Source organism: Aulonocara sp. 'chitande type north' Nkhata Bay, linkage group LG15 (assembly GCF_057382095.1).
Source record: "Aulonocara sp. 'chitande type north' Nkhata Bay isolate Kocher_YH1m ecotype deep benthic linkage group LG15, A_spYH_male_GT1.1, whole genome shotgun sequence".
NCBI classification, from domain to species: domain Eukaryota; kingdom Metazoa; phylum Chordata; class Actinopteri; order Cichliformes; family Cichlidae; genus Aulonocara; species Aulonocara sp. 'chitande type north' Nkhata Bay.
In genome coordinates, this window is record NC_141358.1 from 39,444,166 (window position 1) to 39,468,127 (window position 23,962).

A 23,962-nucleotide genomic window follows, 5' to 3' on the forward strand; every position below is an offset into this window, starting at 1 on the left:
AATCAGGAGTGAGCATCTCTATATATGTATATAGAATATATATATATTTCAAGTTTTTGTTTTGAGTTTTTGTTGTTTTTTGTTATTTAAAGCAAACACTAAAACTGTCACCCAGACCTCTGAAGATAAAGATAACTAATCATAAATAAAGGGAATGTTATGATGATGAGGACACTATCAGAGGTAGTTCAGGGAACTGTTATAGTTCAGATACCAGAAAAATCGTTTTTCTTTTTTTGTTTTTTGGCTTGACTTCATGGTAGGCAAAATGAAGAAGAGTGCTTGACTGCGCCTAAGCAAGTAAAAGCTGCATGGCAAAACAACACACACCTTCACTGCAGATGCATGCACAGAAACCAGTATTTTTTGTATCTTAAATATTAAGTAGTGTGTGTACAGTAGTCAATATAATGGGATGTGACCTAAAGCAGCAAAAGAAGAGTTCTTACAGCATTTTGCAATATTTAGGATTTTATTGAACACTTTTACCTTTCAACATTTGTAAGATTAATGAGTAATGAAGCATTGCACAATAATCCTGTGTTTTTGATTATTTATTGTACACTACAAGTAAACAACAATAAGTTAAACATCTGTGACATCTGTCAGAAGCTTGGATACATTTACTCCTACAAGGATTTTACTCTTATGAAATGTAAAAAGAACACTGAAATTATATTTTACAGAACACGGAAATTATATTTTACAGTTTTTCACACAAACAGTTTTGCTTTGCTTACAGAAACTATAACTTTAATCTCAGCCAAACCGATTTACTCAGGAACAAATAAAATACTAAAAAAAAGCCAAACGATAACATTTTTAAGTTATCTAAGTGACCTATATATGTTTAACCTGAGTAGCGAAAGACTGCGGTGGGTTTGAAAACGATTTGCCAGGAGTCCGGTGTTCTCACAGCTCTAGTTAGCCTAGCCCCCGGCTCGCTATCGAGCTAGTGGGTAACAGACGTCTCCGAAAACGTCGGAGCGCTTTTGAAAATATGTGGTCTTGATAAACTGAGCAGATATTTGAGGTTGACACAGCTACAGTCTCGCCTGAAAATATGTGAAACGTTTATTTTGTGACCCATAAAGAATAATAAGAGTAATATTAAAACTAACTAGCTGCCGCCATTGTTGGAAACTGAGCTGGGCTGCGCTATGAATTCTGGGACAGAGCTGCTTCTTCTTCTTCGGGGTTTAACGGCAGCTGGCATCCTTGTACATGCAGTGCTGCCATCTTCTGTTTCAGTCCGTTATTACACTCTTAAATCCTGCTACTTATTCCTGCGTCTTTTGGGATCTTACAAAGCTTCAAACAACGCGTCGACTTTTGATAGTCAACGTAATCGTGACTCTTCGAGGGGGGGGGGAAAGCCCAAGATGGCGCTCTGAGCAGTCACATATCGCTGAGCTCTGCGAACCTGGTCTTTTTAAAAATATATATTACACACAGTGAACAGAGACTTTATTTACGCCTACGCAATAGTCATCTTTTACTTCTCATTTTGGTATCTATTTGTGAACCAAAATGAGCAAACCCGAGAAGAGAAAGACCGAATCTAAGAAGTTGCATGCTAACAGCGGCTCCGTTAGCAAGCTTGCTAATGTTAGCCAAGCTGCTCAGTCTTCTCTCGCTACTGAGATGCCCGCCGACACTAAAAATACTCTCATCGACTCCATGCACGACTATTTGGAGGCAGTTTCCGAACCGCTTCAGTATTCACGGATGGAAGAAGAGTTTCCCCCTCTCCCTATCACTCCACGTGCCTCTCCCGCGGGTAAGCTAAGAAAAGTTGCGGATACGGAGACATCTACGGTTCTCTCCCAGCTCTCATCACTTACCATGTTGATTAACTCGAGGTCAGACACTTGAAAAAATGGTGAGTGACAACTCCATAGCCATCTCCGAGATGAAAAAAGCTGTCCAAGAGAACACTGAACATATCACAGCTGTTAAGGAGTCATTTGATGCTGTCTGTGCTGAGTTAAATGATATGAAGAGCAGAGTTGTCAGTGTTGAGGCACAGCTCGAAAAATATAAAGCAATCGCTGAAGCACAGGAAAAGCGCATCTCTCACCTGGAGAGCTATTCACGGCGTTGGAATCTGAAGCTCTACGGTCTGACCGAGAGGGACAAGCAGGACGTGCGGCAGGAGGTAATCAAAGTCTGTAGATCAGTCATACCGGAGATGCAAGATAAATCCCCCGACGTCGTTGACACCGTCCACCGCATCGGTCCCAAGAGGTCCAACAACAACCAACCCAGGGGAATCATCATTCAGTTTACATCCAGGATCTACCGCGATGCTGTCTGGCGCGCTGCTAAGAAGTCCACCTACCTGAAAGGTAGGGTTGCCAACCGTCCCTTAAAATACGGAATCGTCCCGTATTTAGAAACAAAAGTACACGTCCGGTATTGAGCTAATAAGGGACGCACTTTGTCCCGTAATACAGTGAGAATCACAAAAAGTCTATAAATGTTAATGGATTTAACGCTTTGTTTGAAAACATAATTCCCAGCCCCTCTCCTGCTCTGATACCAATGAGCTGACAGCACACTTAGCACGAGTATAACAATTCAGATTACCGCTTATCTAATTGGTCGAGGAAAGGTCGCGTGGGGAGAAGATACCGGAAGACAACAGATGATCAGCATGGCCAACAGAGAGACAAACACTGACACTGCGGCGCGACTCTGGGACGACAGTACACCTTTGAACAACAGTGCTTGTTCCCCTCCTAGAAAGAAAAAAAAAGGTTGCAAAAATACAGGGAGGAATGGGAAAATGAAAACAACTGGCTGGGAAAAGTGCGCGATAACACGTATAAAGCGCACTGCACATTGTGCCGGCGCACTTTTTCCATTTGCCATGGTGGACTGACTGACGTTAAGCAGCATGCTTCTACTTGTGGGCACATGATGAATATGAGGGGCGTGAAAGAAAGAGGAACCCTTGACCAATTTGTTGTCCACCAGGCCACGGCAGAAGCAGATATGGTATGTAAACATTGTTGTTTTTTTAAACCCTCTGGTTAAGGTTAATATGGGCATGTGCAATGAATATCAGCACTGTGTGGCCAGAAGTTTGATAATATAATTTGTTTTGTGTAATAAACAAGGATAGATGATTACAATGAATAGATGACTAATACATAAAAGTAATACATAGATGAATAATGATGATGAGTTATGATGCGTAATCATGGGAACAAGTGGGTTTACAAACTGGAGCAGCTGATTAGCATTAGAAAAGCTGAAATAATACCTCAACTGAAGCCACAAAGCCCGAATAAATTGACACAGAAGAGACTTCCGTTTCAAGGCAAGGCAGAGATCCTTCCTTCCCACAGTGATTGTGGTCTTCAACAACTCTTTGAAGACTTGATTAGTCTGAGCTGCAACAACACCTAATTTCCCTCTGGGATTAATAAAGTATTACTGAATTGAATATATATAAAGAATACACATTATATTGAAAACATACATATATATGACCATACCCATTTCTTACAAGTTGCATGCGTAATTTATACTTTAAAGTCAGTTGATAAACTACACAAACTATACAGATATACTGTAATATATATATATATATATATATATATTTCTATTTTATAGGTGACTGCTGCAGAGGTGACCCATGTCTACCACACTGTAAAGCACGGTTTAAGTTATAACTCGGGTGACTGTGCACTCAAACTGACTGTACGAATGCTGAATGACTCCAGTATTGCCAAAAAGATGTCCTGTGGGAGGACGAAAGCTGAAGCAGTTGTCACAGATGTCCTGTCTCCAAAGGCAATAGAAGAGGTGATCAAAAAATTGAAAAGTGGTGCAACTCCACTCCCATTCTCTCTTCACACTGATGCTTCAAACAAGGGAAATCGGAAGATGTTTCCCTTGGCCTTGCAGTTTTTTACACCAGAGGCTGGAGTTGTCAACAAGATGTTGGATTTTGTTGAAAATCCAGATGAGTCTGCAGAGGGAATAGTAAAAATAATACAAAGCTCTCTTGAAAACGTGGGGCTATCCTTAGATCAGGTTTCTGCATTCAGTGCTGACAATGCAAATGTAAATTATGGCATCCACAACTCAGTCTTCACAAAATTGAAAGAGACCAACAGTGAGATCCTTCGTGGCAACTGCCATGCACATATTGTTCATAACACTGTGAAAAAAGCCCTGGACAAGCTCTCAGTAGATGTGGAAAATATTGTCCTGAAGATATACAGCTTCTTTTCCACCTCTGCCAAAAGGAGAGAGTCCCTGAAAGAGTTCTGTGAATTTTGTGACGTTGAATTCCATGATATCCTGCGCCATGTTGTGACGAGATGGCTGTCACTCAACCCTGCAATCACCCGCCTGCTGCAGAACTGGGACCCGCTGAAGTCATATCTCATCAGCATTGGTGAGGAATGTCCAAGGCGCCTGAAGGAATTGCTGAAGTTGACAGAAGATGCTGCTGGAGTTGAGGGAGAGGCAGACATTGTGGAAGTCTACCTCCTCTTCTGTAATAATGTCATGTGTCTGTTTAAAGAAGTGGTGAAAAAACTGGAGAAGAATGTAACCACGTCTGTTGACCTCTATTCCATCATGGAGTGTTTCCTGACAAGACTTATTCAGAGAAGAGATGATGGGTTCTACGGGTACCTAACAAGACAAAAGCTCCAGCATCTCTCGCCATCTGATGCTGATGGTGCCAGGCAGGAGTTTACAGCCTTCCTAGACACTGCCATCAGTTATGTCTGGAAGTGGTTTGACTTTTCAGAAGAAAACTGGCTTTTCCACCTGCAGCCCCTCTCTCTAGCATCTGGGAAGATTTCCTTTGATGACATGGAGAAGATCATTGAACGGCTTCACCTGGCTGGCAGGTAAGAATAAAACATTTAGCAGTGAAATGATAAACCATGTTTTAATAGTATTGATGGTTAAAAATAAACAAATACAATTGATAGATAACATATATAAATAAAACCATAATCATTAACTTTGTTTGGAGTGTATATACACACGCATGCAATCTTTTATACACTATTTTACAAATTGAAGGAGTTCATATACTTAATATAAGGATGGATAAATACATAATAAATAAACTATACTTATTGTATTGTTTAAATGCTATACAACGTTATAAACATATACAATACATTTTTTCCATTTATTTACCACTGTAAATGTTCTATGTACCACTTAGGATTTAGGTCAACTTCTCATCTCTATTGGCAGGTTAAACATCTCTATGGATGAGCGTTATGAAGAGTGTGTCACTGCAACCAGTGGAGTGGCTGGAAATAAATGATTGTTGATTGAGCATTGATACACCGAGTATTGTCCTTCCTTCAGCCCAAAGATTCAAAGAACTGCGTGTTTTCAACAACTTGGTGCCGTGTGACCCGGATCTTTGGTGTGCTGAGGAGGTGTAGATTTGACCTTTGGTGAGATCGTGAGGCGAGGTGAACAGAGGACCGGTCCAAAAATAAAAAGGTAAGCACAGCCTGTTGTATTATAAATACCAAATGTGCATATTGGGCTTTCCAAATTAATCTGTTCACTGAGTCACATGTATTTTCACAGTAAATTTGTCGGTGTCTGGTTTTTGGCGCAAGATACTAACAACATAAGTTGAGGCTGAATTCCAGTGTGTTAAATAAACTGCTTCTACCGAGATACTAATAACATACTACGTTGGTCTAGTTGCAGTAATCTGCTTCTACCGAGATACTAATAACATACTACGTTGGACTAGATGCAGCCACTTTACCTTCCACATTTAATTTAGTCTAATACTGGCTTCTGTAGCAATAATACATTAGAATTTATTCTGAAGACGCGGCCATTAGTTCAGTACATTGAAGTCGAGGTTTGTTTATTTTGTTTATGGTGTCAGTGATGTCCTGGCTTTTGCCGGCTATGAAATAGAAGTTGATTTAAGGACAAGCAGATGCTGGCTTCACGGTGCAGTTGGACGCTGGCAACGCGAGAGCGAAACACGTCCGTAGGTTTGGTTTATGATACGGCGTGTTCCGGTGGTGCGGCCGTGAAGTGCAGTAGTGGTTGGTGCTAGTTTTAGTACATTTGATAGAGGTTTTGACGGTGGTTTGTGGCGTCAGTCGAGTATAAAGGGCTGCGGCCATAATACAAAGTAAAAATTTAAGTAAATAGCAACACCTGGTTTATGATGTCAGGTATAACTTCGGGGATGCAAGCATCACTTTTATGATGCGACTTTGCCCCGTGGTGGCGGTCATAATCGCAGAGAAAGGGGTATTTTGGTCTATGGTGCAGTGTGCTTTAAGAAGATCTAATAGTTGAGCTCAGAGGTTTCTGTGTAAAATTCCCGCTGAGGAAAAGTGTTGTGTGTGAGTGTCAAAGCGCGCTCTGGGTGAGAGAGTGTGTGTGAAGCTGCGAAGCGCGCTCTGGGTGCTGTCTTGTGGGTAAAGCGCGCACTGAGTGAGAGTGTGAGTGAGGCGCGCTCTGAGTGTGTTTTTTGTGTGGAGTGTGAAGCGTGAACACAGTGACAGTGACGGTTAATGTGTTTGATTAGGAGGACATTAGAGCAAATACACATTTTAGGATCAAAGGTTGATGCCTAGTGTACCTGTGGAACTTTGCCCTAGGAGTGGCGACCCTCCTGTCCGTGGACGCGTGGCCAGGACCGGCGTTGTCCGGGTGCCGAGGTGGTGACTTGGGGAGGTGAGGGCCCCCGCATAGCTACGGAAATAACACTGGAACGGCCGTGTAATCACGGGTTCACATTTATTCCGGACTAGAACAAGACACATTTTGCGAACAAACGTTGAGTCTAGATTAGTAAAGAAATATAAAAAGGTTGAATTCCTCGTTTCAGTGGTTGAAATTGTTGTGTGCCTGTCCCCTGACGAGTGTGAAATTAAAATAAAGAGGGAATTTGGAGCCACATAGAGATAGACGGGCATAATTGGGTGTATTACTCTGTGGTGTAATAAAAATAAAAAGGAGAGATAGTAAGAGGTGTGCAGTGGAGAATTATGGAGGAGTAGAGAGAGGAATGTGTTGGGAGACTGGCGTACAGTTTACGCTGTCAAGGTAGGCGGGTTGCCTGCTTATCTGTTTAACAGTGATGAAAATGAAATTAAATAAATCTCTTAGTGTGTTAATACAGGAAGCTGCGGACCTGGACCAACTGCCCCCACAAGCACAGCGACCGAAGCAAAATTATAGGTAATGGGAACCACACCCAGCACGAATCAGCAGCTGTGAAAAAGACAGCAGCGAGGAGAGAATTAGAGGAGAAATTAAGAGAAGTTTTAACACATAAAATTGGGGCCAACGGACTTGTGGAGGTTGGGAAGGCGTCCGGAGCATCACAACAAAAAGGTGAAACAAAAACACACACAAGCAGAGAAATCTGAGAGAAAGGCTCCTTTTAAGGTAACGCCTAGTTTGAGAAAAGATAAAATTAACCTCCTTTTATACAAATGCACATACACGCAATGAAGAAACAGCTTACACTCATGAACACGTGAAGATTTTCCAGCAAGGTCAAAGAAAAATTAACATACTTAAATGATGAAGTCTATACATTACTGACAAAGAAACCCTCTGGGTTGCAGGACAACAATTTAACTAAAAAAAAAAAAAAAAAAAAAAAGGAACACTGGTCTAACCAACCAGGCAAGACACAACAAATTTAGTGGTTAAAAGATTCAAATTGTGACATGTTTTCTGTTGATTGATTAATAAAAGTGATTACTGAATGAAAGAAAATTCCTTTTTTGGGTTTTTAAACATGATCTTAAGAATTTTAACAGGTGCATGTTGTCCTGTCAACTTGGTGGGTTAGGAGTTGATTATATCGGGAGACAAAAAACAAAAAAAGGGGGAGAGAAGGCTGACACAGGGCCTGGCCCCATTGCCTCCCCTCTGAATAACACAGCCAACACAACAACATTTTCCTGTTCGTTTGTTTTTGTTTTTTGTTTGTTTTTGTTTTGTTTTGTTTTTGTTTTTTCTATACATATTTAATTACAGGCTGCTTTGCCGGCCCTGAAAGCTGAGGCTGACTGGACTCCTGCTCTCCCCCATACGTGACACTGACCAAATGCTGCAACAGCTGGACCCACAACAACGACCTGAGAATGTCAACAGACCTGCAGGAATGTGATCTCATGCAGCCGAGACGGAGAGCACTAAACCTAAGGCCCGTTTCACTACACGGGGGAAAATTCCCAGACTGCGTCAGCTGACAGAGCTGTGACGAGACGCCCGCCAAGCCCGAATGAAAAGTAAGGCCGAGCGAAAGAATGCTGACCTTGATAACTTTGCATTCACACTGTGCAGGACAGTGATGGACCAACACGGATGATCGGGTGGCGAAAAAGGGCGTGACCGAGACAAGAGGAGTAACTGAGGACAGAAGGCACCTCAGAATGGACAAAAACACAGAAGAAGATGCAGGTTTCACCTGCGGTGAACATCGACACTGGAGAAAGGACTGCCCCAATTGGGGTCAGAACCAGGATGGACTGAATTTTGAGCAGCAGCAGCAGCAGCAATGGTCGCAAACAAACTGAAAAAGCAGGGGGGCAGGACCCCAGGGCATGCTTCAGGCCGTGGTTTACCCAGAACACCAGAACAGGAAAGTGATGAACACACACACACACACACACACACACACACACGTCTCCAAACACACAGATTCAGAATGAAGTGAAATACACACATGAACACGCGCACTCGTTGAGTGAGTGAGAAATGACACACACACACACACACACACACACACGGGAATGTTGATTCACTGAGAAGTGATGCACACACATACACATGCACACGCTTGTGCAATGAAGAGTGATCCACACGCACACACACATACACGCTGATGCAATGAAGAATGCTTTGCTTATGTTGATATGCAAAATGCTGCACACAAACATCCCAATGCATAATTTTTATGAGGAGCCATTGATTTCCATTGATTACTTAGAATGTGTTATATGTCACCCAGAGGGCATTTATGTAGATTTTAGGAATAAGCTCTAAAACGGTTTGGTTATGAAAACAATGTCTGTGCGTGATGTCTGTTTATGGCTCAAGGCCTTGACTGAATTCTTTGCTGTGCTTCACACAGCCCTGATGAGGAACAGTGGCACAGAGTGAAAATGATGAATTAATGGTGTAAGTTTAGGTTGGAGTACGGCATTTTCTGTGATTGAGTTTTAATTCAAGGAGGAACAAAAGGTGTTACGGCACCTGAGGTTCTCATTCCCACACAATATTGTCCCGGCAGGAAGCAAAATGTTCCTGTGAATTTCTGGTTGATTGTTTGGTTTTGTTTAGCGCTAGCTTGATTTTATCAGTGAGCTTTGGCTTGTGTTCTTTCTCGTAAGCGAGAGAGGGATAGTTTTATGCTTGGACATGTCTGCAACGGGCCCTAGTTTGTGTTATTTTAGTAGTATTTTGTTGGTTATGTCTGTTTTCGTTTTTGTTACAGTGCACTGGAGAAAAAACATCTGAGAGGTGTGATCCACCGGTGGTGATATGTTGATATTTTGTGAGTTCATGATTTAACAATCAGCTCTTTAAACAAGGCCTGAAAGATTGAAATTTAAAGCGCTATAAAATATTATTACTGTAAACAGTTGCAAAGTGTGCTTCTCCATGATTGTAATTGGCTTGGGAGAAATTCACTTATAGGGAACACTGAGAAGTTCTGAGTCTAAAAGGATTGCACCGAGTCAATCCGGCCCAAAAAACAACAAGGAATTGTTTTCCTTTAAAATGATGACGTCATCTTGCTGGTGATGGATGCTCGAATAGGTTGCGCGGGAGACTCCATTATCAGCAACATCTGGTATGAATGTGTATGGAGGTATGCATGTGAATGGACTGTGATGGACTGACGACTAAAAGTTTTGACTAACTTGATACTGAGACAATGACTGCACCCACTTTAGGATTAGTAAATGCCAATAAACAATTCATAAACAATTCACCCAGCCGACAAGAGAAGGGTGGATGCTTCGCTTTGTTTTGTTTTGTTTTTTCAGGAGCAGGAGGATAAGAGAGACTGGAGGAGGAGACTCTAGCTTCACATAAGTATGAACTGCAGACTTAACACTGTGGTTGCTGATTTTGAGTTACTGATGTTTGCATTAAGAAAACTGTGCTATAGTAGCTGTGTTTTGATTAAGGTATCATGTTATATTATTGGGAATGCCAAATGCTACAGTGGAGATAACTATTGATATCACTCATGACTGGAATATGTTATTATTAACCATAGCAGGCCACTGTAAAAAGTCAATTAAATTTTATAGAGGAAAATCGCCAAAATTGAACAATACCTATGAATGACTGGCCACATTCAGAATAGAGATATGCAATAATAAACATTGGTCCACATGATTTAGGTTCTCACTTGAAATAGTAAGTTATTAAATGTAGAATATAATCGACAGGGACATTTGATAGGATGTGGTACTGAAAAAGAACAAGAGCAAAGTAAATAAAGAAAATATTGTGTTTAGTTTGGATAAATTCAAATTAAAATGTACCATTACACTCAGAGGATCAATATGAAATAAAACATATGCAAAATTTGTAGGAAGTACATGACTGATAACTGTTCTGTCCTGAGCGTTTGTTTCCAGAGCACCCACTTGACCACACCAACAGTTTCTCGCCACCGAGGAGGGGTACTTGCAAAAAGAATAAAATAAAAATCTGAGTTTAACAAAACATTTTAAATGTAAATATCAAGCTTACCTTTCTTTTTCCATGAAATGTGCTTGTGGGCACGCCAGCCATTTTGAAAAGGTGGGCAAAACAATTGGCAAGGCCACACCCCCACACATGTGAGATAATTTTAAAGGTACTGTTGCCCTCTCTAAGAAACATCAGGACTTAGAGGAGTGGCAAGTAGAGTATGCGAGCTACAAGCAAAAACTAAAATGTGTACTACAGTGTGCAAAAATGAAATACTGGGTCATCAGGGGGTCATGAGGGACATTTATAAAACTAAAAGTCCCACTAACCTTAAAGTGCACTTGAAAAGCTCACACAAGAAGGTTAACCTAGCTTACCTAGAAGACCTCATCAGGGGGAGCACACTCCCCCTCCTTGAAGAGCTCACCCACTCAACCCGCATCCCCAGAAAACAGCTAACCCCAGATAAGGCAGCGTGATGTATCCCGAGACAACAGGACTGGGACATCTAAATAAAGGTGTGAAACAATCGCCTTCAAAAGGTTATCAATTCACTCCAACCAAAATTAGGACCACACGGTGCGGCAAGAGTTAATAGTTATTAGTCTCAACACCCAAGGATAACCAGAAGAGCATGACTGATATGATGGAACTGGGATTTTGTTACACTTAATTTTTGCAAAACACAAATAAAACTAAATTGAAACTAAGGATTTTCAGAAAATAAAAACTACACTAAACTAGCAAAGAATTGGTAAAAACTAATTACAACTGGTAAAAATTTAAAATCTGGAGTCGAAACTAAATAAAAATAACAACTAATGGAAATGGCGAAAAGTTTAAAACCCTGGTGCAGAGACTGGCAAATCTGACCAGGAAACGTTATAAAATGGATTGTCAGGATAGTCAGCGTTAAAGCCACTTTTGACAGTCCATACTAGGGTGGCATTGGACATCTTCGGGGCAGAAAAGGGTTGGTGTGACCAAGGTGTGGTTTGGCTTGTTGTATGTACATTTCAAACTGTTACAGCTCTGGATGGACCAGTTACCAGATATGATGTCACTAACCTTCTCTTTTAAGTGTCTAGCTCCAATGAATTGACACATGGGAGTGTGTCAAGAAGGGGGAGTTGAGTCCGAACATCAAACAATGGTTTTATGAACATCTTATGACGTTATTTCTGTGTTTAATAATTTAGCTATGGTAAAACTTAAGCTTATAATGTGTTAGACTTAGAAAGGGTTCACTAATTTTTATTTCTTTTACACACACATAGATTATGATTAGAATAAGTCCTGAACATAATATTTTAAACCAAATTTGAATCATTAGAAGAACAATGGATAACAATATTAGATTATCAAGGCTAGGGAGAGAGGTGTTTTGGTTTTATGTCTCTTGCAGAGAAAGGAACAGACACCAGACGGGGACCCGGAGATGTGAGGACCCTTCACAGCAGGGACAGATGTAGGGACTGCCGAGACAGCAACTGGGGTCAAGTGTCATGACGTTTGGGCTCCTGGAGAAGATGGATCCCACAAACACAGCAATAACCATGAAGGGGTTGGCGAAAACCAGGAACACCAGACCAACGAGGTTCAAGAGGCTCTTGGCAAAAAGGGGGACACGCCGGTGAACCCAAAACACACAGATCTTTGTTTGAACTCAGGGCCGAATAATCCCCAGAACTGTGCAATGACTAAAGGGTGGTCTAACCCCGGAGGTCGAAGAAAGAAGCTGAGAATCACCCAACTGGAAGACACTGGTAGCTGCAGCAATAAAAATAAAGGTTAAAAGCTCCTTAGACAGAGGTTCTAGTCTAAGTACATTTGAAAGGTATAAGGGGGCATTAAAAGGGGGGTGGAAAACTGGAGTACCAAAATAAAGCTGTGGGAAAATGGGGAGTGATGGGAGTGTCATCTGTAACTGCTGTTATGGTTGTAAATCTAACTTTGCTTGCATCTGAACTGCGTGAATACAGAGGTCATCCCCCATATGGTCCACCCGTTAAAGGGGGACAGAGGGCCTCAGGATCAAGAAAACCTGGACCTTGCGACCCTGGAGTGCAGGTTGTAAGTGATCTCTTTCAGAGATCAAAAGGGGGAATTATTAAATTATTCTGTTATTTTATGTTACCTTATATATGTAATCAAAGTAGTTGAATTAGAATACTGCTGTAGATCACATTATACCCTTTAATATAGAGTGTGTGAGCTGTATGTAGTTTAGTTCTCATTATACTTTTGAGTTAACAGAATATAGTCACATATTAGTTCATTAGATAAATGTGCATCACTCTGTATCCTTGATCTGCTGGGAATGTGTTACACTGTTTTCTTGACATGCTTAATTGTTGAATCATGAAGAGAAGGTTGTAAGCAGGAGACTCTGTGTCTAAAGACAGGGGAGATAGATAGACCACATTCCACACCCCCACCTTACAGAAAGCAGAGAAGCAACTGCCGAGGTCATAACTTAGGCGCTGTAACAGAGAAAAAATGTGATGTTTTGGCTTTTACGACTAGCTGGGGGCCACTAGAGACTATAAAAAGCTGAGCAACCCGTCACCATTTTGAGACATGTGCCTGACCCTCTGGTAGCATCTCTCCCGTCCGGACGTTGTAATGCTCTGACTGTTGAATTGTATGGAAATAAATGATTGTTGATTGAGCATTGATACACCGAGTATTGTCCTTCCTTCAGCCCAAAGATTCAAAGAACTGCGTGTTTTCAACAGTTATGAAGAGTGTGTCACTGCAACCAGTCTTCTGAAGCACCTCACCAAAGAACATCAGGAGAAGGAAAAGTGGCAGTCCAAGGGAACAGCAGAGAAGTGGATGGAAATTCTTCAGGCAGCTGACCTCCCCAATATGCAGGCTGTTGTATCCTTTGTACTCAGCATCCCATCTTCCACTGGGTTTGAGGAGAGGATTTTCTCTCTTATGAAGAATAAGTGGACTGATGTGCGGAACAAATGTTCTACTGAATTAATTAGAAGTGAGCTCATTGTCAGTCTAAATTATGATATGTCTTGCTCAGAGTTTTACTCTGCAGTACTGAAAGACAAACAACTCCTAACTGCAGCAAGAGCTCAAAAAAATACAAATGGAAAAAGTAGTCTGTTTCCACATAATGTAGCATTGAGCTTGAGTTCATGAGTTTGTTGTTTTTTTTTAACTTCAACTTTCAGCTACAGTCAAGGCCTTTGTATGGAACGCCAGGACTGCCATAATGAATTAATTAAATACACCATTAAATAATTAATTAAATGTGGCAATAATTAATTAAAATTGGAATTAATTAATTAAATAGTTATGACACATGTAATTAATTAATTATTGACACATTTAATTAATTATTTATGTATTTCACATTTTAATTAATTATTGACACATTTAATTAATTAATTATTGACACATTTAATTAATTATTTAATGATATATTTATTTATTTCATTTTGGCAGTCCTGGCGCCTGGCTCTCACCATGAAATAATTTTATCTGTCAGCCTCACCCGTCAAACTCAGGGGGCGGGGTTAACGCTGCCATGCAGCTTCTCTAACATTTGATTGGTTGCCGTGCAAAGTAAGTCAAAACAGGTCGATCCTAGATAATCGATTGCTTGTGTAGACTTGGGGCAGCCAGGTATCCCAGAATGCAGATCAAATCACAGGCAGCAATGGTGGTGGTGTAGTTTTTCTGTCACCAGCTACACTTTTAACAGTGTTTTAGCCGCGAATGTCGCGACGTATGTCTGGTCAGGTTGTCAACATAGAACATGTTTGCAAAAGTGCTCAGATGTTTTCAGAGATTTCACTAGCTCTGCTAACAGTTAGCATGCAGAGTGCACCGAGGGGGTTACGTTAACCGGTTTGTTTACATATTCCACTCTCCGTGTTCCACATGTTGCATTCGCAGATTCTCATTTTCACCGAACGATCGTCTCTTTCCGCCTGGTCTTGTGTCTCTGTGCTTCTGTAACATAAAGAACGAGCTGACATTTTTCTCACGAAACCAGCGATCAGCTCAACAGACCCTCAGTTTACCTGCATGCATCCTCCTCCTCATCTGTCAGCTGTTTAACACCTGCTGCTAATTCAAGAAACACGCCTACGTTACCTGGTGATAGTCACAGTTTAACTGGGCAGCCGGTGCTCGATATAACGCAATGTCAGCGCATTTTTCTGCACAAGATAAGTAAATATAGTGTTTTCCCCGAGCGCAGAGCTGCTGGAGCTTGTTTCCTTACAGAGCACTTTCTAGGCGAACAGCTTCATCAGCGGCTGATGTCCAATCACCGGCACACAGCTTTGAAACCTCAGCTGAGTTTTAACTCTCAGTGGTTAAAACCTGGACTTCATTCACTCAGGTTCTGTCTGTCGGGTCACGTTTACTTCGCTGTTTTATTTACAACTGAGCAAATCGGTTTGGCTGAGGTTAAAGTTACGTTTCATAACTGCATAGTTTCACAGACGTTTAATGGTTCACTGGCACATGTGTTAGACTGAACTATCATCTAAATATCATCTGTTTTTTAATAGTTATTCAACTGTATTCTAAGCACCAGCTGTCTGTTAGAATGTGATTTTTTTTCTCTCTCTGTTGGCAGAGGTATAAAAATGCGCAGAAAAATCTGACGTGCATGGCGAACTTCACCGACGATATTTAGGGAGGAATAAACACACATCAAACATAAATGAACCATTTGCCTGTCTCCATAATTGAGAGTATTTTCTCTTCTTATTGTTACGCCCCCTAGTCTAGGCGTGTAGGGACGCACATAAGGTTGGAGGAGAGAGAGAGACAAATCCCCGCCCTGGTTCCCAAGCCAAACATCCAAACCAGTTGTGAGTAAAAAGGTGATTTTATTTAAGGAAAAGAAGCATAGCTCCAGGGTGAGCCCAGGCCAAAATAATAAACAAAACCAACTAAGTCCCACCAGAGAAAAACTAACTAAACCCTAGGAAAGAAACAGAACAAACAAATGACAGAGCTATCCCTCGCTCCCTACCCGGAAAACAGGAGAAAACGGTTCCAAAAGAAAAGGCGGCTCACCCCTTCCGCTTCAGCCCAAGAGTGCCTACGCTCTCAGCTAATGCACTAGGAGCAGCTTTCACAATTCACGCTCACACAAATACACAATAAAAATACAGGCTGGGAAAGTCAGGGTCAGGGCCGCGTCGGCTGTCAAGCTACTCGCTCGCTCGCTCCACTCTCTCTCCCTCTCCCTGTAGATCTGTCAGAGCGGCTTTTTGAAGGTAGTCACCCGCTCCATGGTCCAATCAGCCGCTCACTACTCTTCATTAGGGGAGGGACCTGGAAAGAGTCTTAAGCACAGTACAGAAACACAGAAAGAAAACAGCCCACACAGGGTCCTCATGGCCACAGCCGTAACATTATGTCAACACTCTCTCTCTCTCTTTTTTTCTTTCTTTCTTTTTTTTTTTTTTTTTTTGCTTTTTCGGTCATGTTATGTTTACCTATCAAAGGCTTGTTACAAACACATGAAACAACATGAAACACATGGTGCAGACTTCTGGATGTTAGAAGAAAACTAATACTGCTCATGAATGAGACTAAAGGCAGGAAGGTGTCCTTTAAAACTAAACATGTTAATAGGACCTCCCTATTTATATCATAGCTTATGATATAGCACGTGTATTTCAGTAATAGCCTGCTGATTTCAGTGTAGTGGTGAACAGTCGCACAGCTCACGTAGGCGTTATCTGTGATACTCCTTAACTATAATTTATCCAAGTTAACTTCAGTTAACCATTCAGACAGTTCTTTTGCAGTGAAAAACATAAACACCCATATGCTGCCGGGAGGTTTCCTCAGTGCCAGCTGTTTACATTATAGCTGCTTATGCAGTAACCATGGTAACCACGGACTCTGAGCGGCTGGATCGACGGAGGTCAGACAACAATTTTACATGTATGATCTTAAAACAGGACACAGCCACTATACGTGCTGGCCTCATATCAAATGTGAAGGCAGACTGAGTCTAATTTTGACGTTTTTTATATCTAATCTTCCTTTTCAAACATTTAAACAGCAGCGAGTCTGCAGCTGAGGGAATACAAACTCAAATTGTCGGAACAGGTTTGCTCGTTTCTTGGATTCATTTGGTGATTTATTAAATGTATAACTGTTATTCTAATCTGCTGCTGAGTCTCTTACACTTTTCTTTATGCTGTATATTTTCACGTCTCTGGAATAGTTGGAAGTTAGATAGTCAGCTGGGAAACTTTGTGTTAACTCATGGAGCTGAGGATATCGTGGATATGCTGACCTCGCTGCGTGGTGTACAGAGCGAGGTCAGCATGATTAATATTCACAATAAAAATATTAGCCGAACATCATGAAGTCTGTATGTGTTTCATAGTGTCGAACAACCTTTGTACAGTTAAAGCCAGCAGTTACTACATGACGGAAACAGCAACGTTATCTCTTTTATGCGTTTATACACAGGTCACGCTGATTACTGAACAAAAACCCAAAGATCAGATGATCAGATCAGATCAGATTTGCTCTCTCGCCTCCTTAAACATGTTTTTAATGTTAGTTATAATTCAGAATTGGCGACTGAAACACGTAGGACACATAAGAACATCAGGAAATAAAACACCGATAAATATAACCTCAGTGAAAGAAGTCAGCGGGGGTTACTACAGCTGTGTACCGGGGCCTGCGCTTTGTCGGTGGGATTGCTTGCGAGGCGAGCGGGTCTATCCCACGCTTTGCCGTGAGACTGGGCTGGGCAGACATCTCCGAAATCATCGAAGCACTTTTGCAAAGAGGCTGTATCTTGACAAACCGACCAGACACATGAAGATTAAACCACTACATTCTCGGCTAAAAAAATATTAAAACGGTATTTGGTGACACACAAACAGGGTTTTTCAAAGTTCAGTTCTGTTAGCTTCCACATGCAGGTTGTTGTGTGCTAGAAACAATGGCCACCAGGCCAAAGCAATGGTTTTGACTCGATCAGCGTTAACCCCGCCCCCTGAGTTTGATGGGTGAGGCTGACAGATAAAATTATTTCATGATGAGAGCCAGGCGTCAGGACTGCCAAAATTAAATAAATAAATATATCATTAAATAATTAATTAAATGTGTCAATAATTAATTAAATGTGTCAATAATTAATTAAATGTGTCAATAATTAATTAAAATGTGAAATACATAAATAATTAATTAAATGTGTCAATAATTAATTAATTAAATGTGTCAATAATTAATTAAAATGTGAAATACATAAATAATTAATTAAATGTGTCAATAATTAATTAATTACATGTGTCATAACTATTTATTTAATTAATTAATTCCAATTTTAATTAATTATTGCCTCATTTAATTAATTATTTAATGGTGTATTTAATTAATTCATTATGGCAGTCCTGGCGTTCCATACCTTTGAGGCAGAAATGTTGTGTTTACAGGTGTTCCACAGACTTTTTTTGCACTTTTCTAATTGCACTAAATGTGCACTGTTACAAGAATGTTTTTCTTTCTATTGTTTTCTATTAATTTATATAATTTTAGGTTAAGCAGGACAGAGTTCCTTGTGTTAATTTTGTCATTTTGCACAAAAAGTGAAGCGTACCAGTCTTTCGTTTAGGAAAGAGACCTATTTTATTGTGTTAATGTTGTCATTTTGCGTTAAAAATAAATGGATAAATGATCATTTGTTTCCCATGTGTTCATATCACAAAGAATATGCATCTACTTAAATCAACTTCAAGTCAAATGGTTAAAAAAAAAAAAATTCACACTCAAAAAAAAAGAGCTAAAAAAATTCACCACACAGGGAAGGGTGAAGACAATTGGGTCGCCCGGCCCTGGCCACTAGGTGTCCCTTATTTTTTTTTCAGGGAGTTGGCAACCCTACTGAAAGGTAACAACCTAAAGCTGGCTGAGGATCTGTCCCCTGACGACCGCGCCCGAAGAAACAGACTCTGGCCGTCTGTGGAAGCTGCGCGCAACGAAAACAAGCTGGCGTTCTTCGTAGGAGGTCGTGCGTTCGTGGAGGGAAAAGAGATTTTTCCAGCCCTATAATTTGATCCAAGGTATTTTGAGGTGAAAACTGAAGTATCTTAAGATTAACTTGGTTTCACTGCCGTTCTTTTTTTGTTTGTTTGTTTTTGTTGTTGGACTCATAAAACGATCAGAGTTAAACTGATGCAGTTTATTTGTTATAAGTTTATTGGTCTTCAGTTTGGCTGCAATATTTTTTACTGAAAATGTTATGAGCAAGCTGGATAAGCTTCTTTTTATTTTTTACTTTTATTCTTTTTTGAATAATTAGTTATTTAAATGGAGCAAGAAAATTTCTATTAAGCTCCCTTTCAATGCTCATATGTGAAGCGTTTATTTATTTTATTTATTTATTTTTACCACATTGGTTTTATTGTTTTAGGCTATTGTATTCCTATTATTCAATCAATCAATCTTTATTTATAAAGCACTTTTCATACAGAAAAAATGTAGCACAAAGTGCTTTACATAGTTAAAAGCAGCCCACCCCACCCTCCAACTCACTCCCCACACTCTCAATACACATATATCCCCCCACCCCCACCCACATACACATACACACACGCGCACACTTAAAGAGTAAAAATTGGGCTGGGCTCGCATGAGCCAAGTGAGGAAACATTATAACAGAGAGCCGTCTGCACCGGGAGCCGGTCACAGACCGCAGCCTCCGGGCTGGGCACACAGCCGGAGGGAGGCAAAGGAGCCCCCCAACCAGGCTGAGAGGACCCCAGAGACCCAGCAGTCACGGTCAATAACAGCCCCGGTGCAGAGAGCCCCCTCCGAGGAAACACTGGAGATATGCCACAATAGGCTATATACAGGGTAAAATGATAAAATAAATAAGAACGGGTTACAATATAAATATAAATAGAGTAAGAAGATTAAAAAATGGATAAGAATAAAATCAATAAATATTAGGTAAAACCTGAATTAATAATAAAATAACAGGATAGAATAAATAAGCATAAAATAAATAAACGTTAGGTGAAAGCTAAATTAAAAAGGTGGGTCTTGAGCCTGTTCTTAAAAACATGTACGTTCTCTGCGGCCCTGAGCTCCTCCGGCAGGCTGTTCCACAGACGAGGACCATACCACTGAAAAGCTGCCTCTCCGTGAGTATGTGTCCTGACTTTAGGGACAATCAAAAGGCCAGTGCCAGAGGACCTCAGGGTCCGCGAGGGTTCGTATGGTAAAAGCAGATCTGAGAGATAAGAAGGCCCAAGACCATTAAGACATTTAAAAACCAATAAAAGAACTTTAAAATCGATCCTGAAACACACGGGGAGCCAGTGCAGCGATTCTAAAACCGGTGTAATGTGAGCCCGCCCTCTGGTCTTCGTCAGCACACGAGCTGCCGAGTATTATTCAAGTTCACAATTTCCTTACTCAGTATGGAACGCCAGCACTGCCATAATGAATTAATTAAATACACCATTAAATAATTAATTAAATGTGGCAATAATTAATTAATTAAATGTGGCAATAATTAATTAAAATGTGAAATACATAAATAATTAATTAAATATGTCAATAATTAATTAAAATGTGAAATACATAAATAATTAATTAAATGTGTCAATAATTAATTAATTACATGTGTCATAACTATTTATTTAATTAATTAATTCCAATTTTAATTAATTATTGCCACATTTAATTAATTATTTAATGGTGTATTTAATTAATTCATTATGGCAGTCCTGGCGTTCCATAACTCAGGGGTTGCAGTTCTCATCTTATATAGGACTCTCTTAAGTGACCAGGTTCAACTGTTCTTCATTTACTTGGTTTAAGCTTTTTCTTATTTGTCACTTTTAATTTTTGTTACTATCATTATGTCTCTGTCTGTTATTTCTTTAAATGCAAGAGGTTTAAGAAACAATGTTAAACGTAAGGCTATTTTTTTGTTTTGCAAGCAGTTCAATTCAGATTTCTGTTTTATACAAGAGTCTCACTCAACAGAACAAGAAAAAACATTTTGGAGATCGCAATGGGGAGATGATCTGTGGATGTCCCATGGTACAGAGCATGCTGCTGGTGTCTGCATACTTAAAGGAAGATTTAATGGTCAAATCTTGAATTCTGACATAGATAAAGATGGTCATTACATTTTTCTAATAGTTGAGGCTGCACACTCTATCTATATTTTAGTCAGTGTGTATGGTTTTAACTGTCAGAGGGAGAATAAGCTATATTTTGATAGGTTGGAGGAGCGCCTACTGCGCTGGTTATCGAAATATCCCAATTCTTTTATTATTTTTGGTGGAGACTTTAATACAGTGTTTAACAGCTATTTGGACAGATGGCCTTCTAGAAGTTTAGACTCTAACTCATTCATAAGACTGTTTGCACAAAGATTCAACTTAGTCGATTCTTGGAGGGATTCTCATTCGTCTCAGATAGCTTATACATGGTGTAATAAGACTCAAACCAGACACTCACGTATCGATTTTTGGCTTATCTCAAAAGATTTAGAAAAAGTTAAAACGGATATTTATCCTACACCACTCTCAGACCACAAAATGGTTAGCTTATCGATCCCGTTGTCATCCTCCCTAATCACTAAAACCTCTTACTGGAAGTTAAATAGTACCATTCTTGTCATGATCCTGGGTCGTTGACCCAGCGTTTTGTGTTTCTTTTTGGGTTCATCTTGTGTTTGGTGTTTATTCTGATTCTGTATTAATTCTTTGGGTTGGTTGTCGTGTTTATTATCCCTACCTGTGTCTCCCCTCTGTGCTCCGTTCAGGTCCCTGTGTTTTTGTTGCAAAACAGTCTGGGTGTTTCCGGTTTTACTTTGTAGGTCTGCCTCTCATCATGTCCATTAGTGTCAGCTGTGTCCACCCCTGCATGTCATCTCCTCATTACCTAGTGTGTATTTATAGTGTGTGTTGGCTTCTGTTCATCGTCGGATTGTCTGTGTTTCTCGGTGTAACTACGTCTCTCTGCATTCTCCGCTCCCCGTTTCATGCTTAGGTTTGTTATTTAGTTTTCCCAGTCTAGGTTTTTTCAGTCATTCGTCTTGTCTCACTACCTGTTCTCACTTCTGTAAATAAAACTTCATTCTCATCACCAGTCAACTGCCTGCATTTTGGGTCCTTTTCCTCCTACACCACACGGCTCACGCCGGCAGCCGTGACAGCACGATCCGACCATACTATGGACCCCGCAGGCTCCGCCCGTGAGGAAGATATTCTCCGCGTACAGTGTCTGATGAGCCGAATAACCCGCGCCACAGACCCACGGACAATTTCTGTTGGACTAAACGCTATTAAGGCGATCGTCGAAGGAAATCCTTTCCTTCGTGAGCTTTCCTGCTATGGAGATTTCATGGGAGAATTAAGCCGAGGCCAGGAGGCGTGGCGGGCTCGGGAGCGGTCAGAGCGCGTCGATTCCCGGAAGGCCTCGCTGCAGTCGCAGCCGATGGAGATCTCTGCAACGCAGCAGCAGACTTTACCGCGGAGAGCTGTTTCCGTGCCGGTGCCAAGGAATTCTTCAGCCTCCGCGTCCCGCTCTGATCACTACACACCTGCCTCTTTCCTCGCGGCTATGTGGTCAGACGATGAGGAGCCAGCTTCCTTTTCCCCATCACCACTAGCCTCCTCTGTCGTCTTCTCCGCCTCCTCCTCCCGCAAGAAACGGCGTATGCGCCGCCAGCGCTCCTCTCCTCAGCTGGACTCTGAGATTATGACACAGCCAGCTGTGGTGAGTGGTAAAGACTGTCTTTCTGCTTTCTCCGAACTGCAAAGTGTTACCCCAGAGACTGAATCCAAAGTTTCTATGGGCTCAGGATCAGATATCACTGTCTCAGTTAATGCTGAAGCGGCAAAATTAAAGACTGTGGTTTCGGAGACCATTTTTTCCAGTCCCAGGGATTTAAGGGGCTCTCTTCATGCACCCTCTGAATCCAAGGATGCTTTAAAGGGTATGGTTAATACTGACTCCAGGATTGGAGAAGCTAGCCCTGTTTTTCAAGGGACTGCGACCCCCTCCGGGGCCTCCCCAGAAGCTGAGCCACCTTCCTCAGCTGATTCTGGACCCCTGGAGGTTAAGGAGCCAGGGCAGGTCGTTCAGGAGCAGTCGCCTTTCTAGCTGTTAGCACAGCCGTTAGCTCAGTCTCCAGCATCAGCTGCTCACTTGCCCTTAGCTCAGTTACCAGCTCAGGTTGCAGGTCAGCTATTAGCTCCACCACCTGTTCAGCCATCACCTTCACCTACTCCTCCTGTACATGCAAGCCAACCCATAATGGACAGTTCAACAACTTCTTACTCTAAGCAGAGAGACAAACCCAATAACAATGGAAACATTCCTCAAGAGCTGGCCAGTTCTGAGACTGAGACACACTCCAGGGCCTCCCCAGAGGCTGGGTTTCGGCCCCCAGCTGACTCTGGACCCCTGGAGGTTAAGAAGCCAGCTGAGGACTGCACTGGACTGTCGCTGCCTGAGCTGAGTCACTGCTCAGTGCAGCTGCAGTCTGCTTTATGTTTGCCAGAGGCCCGTGTGCCTACTGGTTCTGTTGCGTCCCTGCCAGAGGCCCGTGTGCCTGCTGGTTCTGTTCAATCTCTGCCAGAGGTCTCCGCACCTGCTGGTTCTGTTCTGTGTGTGCCAGGGGCTCCAGTGTCCACTGGTTCTGAGACTGTTTTTTCTGGGGGGCCGGAGGAGCCCGTCCAGCGTCCTGCCTCGTCAGCTGGGGGGCCCGAGGAGCCCGTCCAGCCCCAAGACTCGTCAGCTGGGGGGCCCGAGGGGCCCGTCCAGCGTCCTGCCTCGTCAGCTGGAGGGCCCGAGGAGCCCGTCCAGCCGCCAGCTGCAGCCTCATCATCCTCGCCGCGGGCAGCAGCAGCTTCTTCCACGCCATCGCCTGCTGCAGCCTCATCATCCTCGCCAGCTGCAGCCTCCCTGTCTTCACCCACACCGTCGCCTGGTCCAGCTTCAGCTTCATCAGCTTCGCCGTCGCCTGGTCCAGCTTCAGCTTCATCAGCTTCGCCGTCGCCTGGTCCAGCTTCAGCTTCATCAGCTCCGCCTGGTCCGGCCTCCTCATCAGTGTCATCAGCTCCGCCTGGTCCAGCATCTGCTTCAGCATCCTCCTCGCCTGGTCCAGTGTCTGCTTTGGCTTCATCCTCCTCGCCTGGTCCAGCGTCTGCTTTGGCTTCATCCGCTTCGCCTGGTCCAGCCACTGCTTCATCCTCGTCTGGTCCAGCCACTGCTTCGTCCTCGTCTGGTCCAG

At 41.9% G+C, this 23,962-nt stretch overlaps 2 protein-coding genes across 4 annotated transcripts; both read left to right on the top strand.

The window, feature by feature from the left end:
• Positions 1 to 1,107: 1,107 nt before the first annotated feature.
• On the top strand, positions 1,108 to 12,551 carry LOC147313659 (uncharacterized). 3 transcript variants are annotated; one of them, XM_086263373.1, is made up of 3 exons: positions 1,108 to 3,000; positions 3,622 to 4,874; positions 5,233 to 12,551. In XM_086263373.1, the coding sequence occupies exons 1-3, from the start codon at positions 2,920 to 2,922 to the stop codon at positions 5,303 to 5,305; spliced, it is 1,407 nt and encodes a 468-aa protein (XP_086119499.1). In that variant the 5' UTR covers positions 1,108 to 2,919; the 3' UTR covers positions 5,306 to 12,551. The 3 variants fall into 3 exon arrangements, with proteins under 3 accessions (XP_086119499.1, XP_086119498.1, XP_086119500.1); XM_086263372.1 differs by having other exon boundaries at positions 7,135 to 12,551; XM_086263374.1 differs by having other exon boundaries at positions 8,017 to 12,551.
• A 9,346-nt stretch (positions 12,552 to 21,897) lies between these two features.
• LOC147313660 (uncharacterized) lies at positions 21,898 to 22,830 on the top strand. The gene has a single exon (XM_086262957.1). It carries the CDS (start codon positions 21,898 to 21,900, stop codon positions 22,828 to 22,830), a length of 933 nt encoding a protein of 310 aa, XP_086119083.1.
• The last annotated feature ends 1,132 nt before the right edge of the window (positions 22,831 to 23,962 follow it).

Excerpts from the sequence above, each read along its gene's own strand:
- LOC147313659 (XM_086263372.1), top strand. The coding sequence starts at position 2,920 with ATGATGAATATGAGGGGCGTGAAAGAAAGAGGAACCCTTGACCAATTT. Across the intron at positions 3,001-3,621 it reads CCACGGCAGAAGCAGATATG|GTGACTGCTGCAGAGGTGAC; the intron begins GTATGTAAACAT and ends TCTATTTTATAG. Across the intron at positions 4,875-7,134 it reads CGGCTTCACCTGGCTGGCAG|TGTGTTAATACAGGAAGCTG; the intron begins GTAAGAATAAAA and ends TAAATCTCTTAG.
- LOC147313660 (XM_086262957.1), top strand. The coding sequence starts at position 21,898 with ATGGACCCCGCAGGCTCCGCCCGTGAGGAAGATATTCTCCGCGTACAG.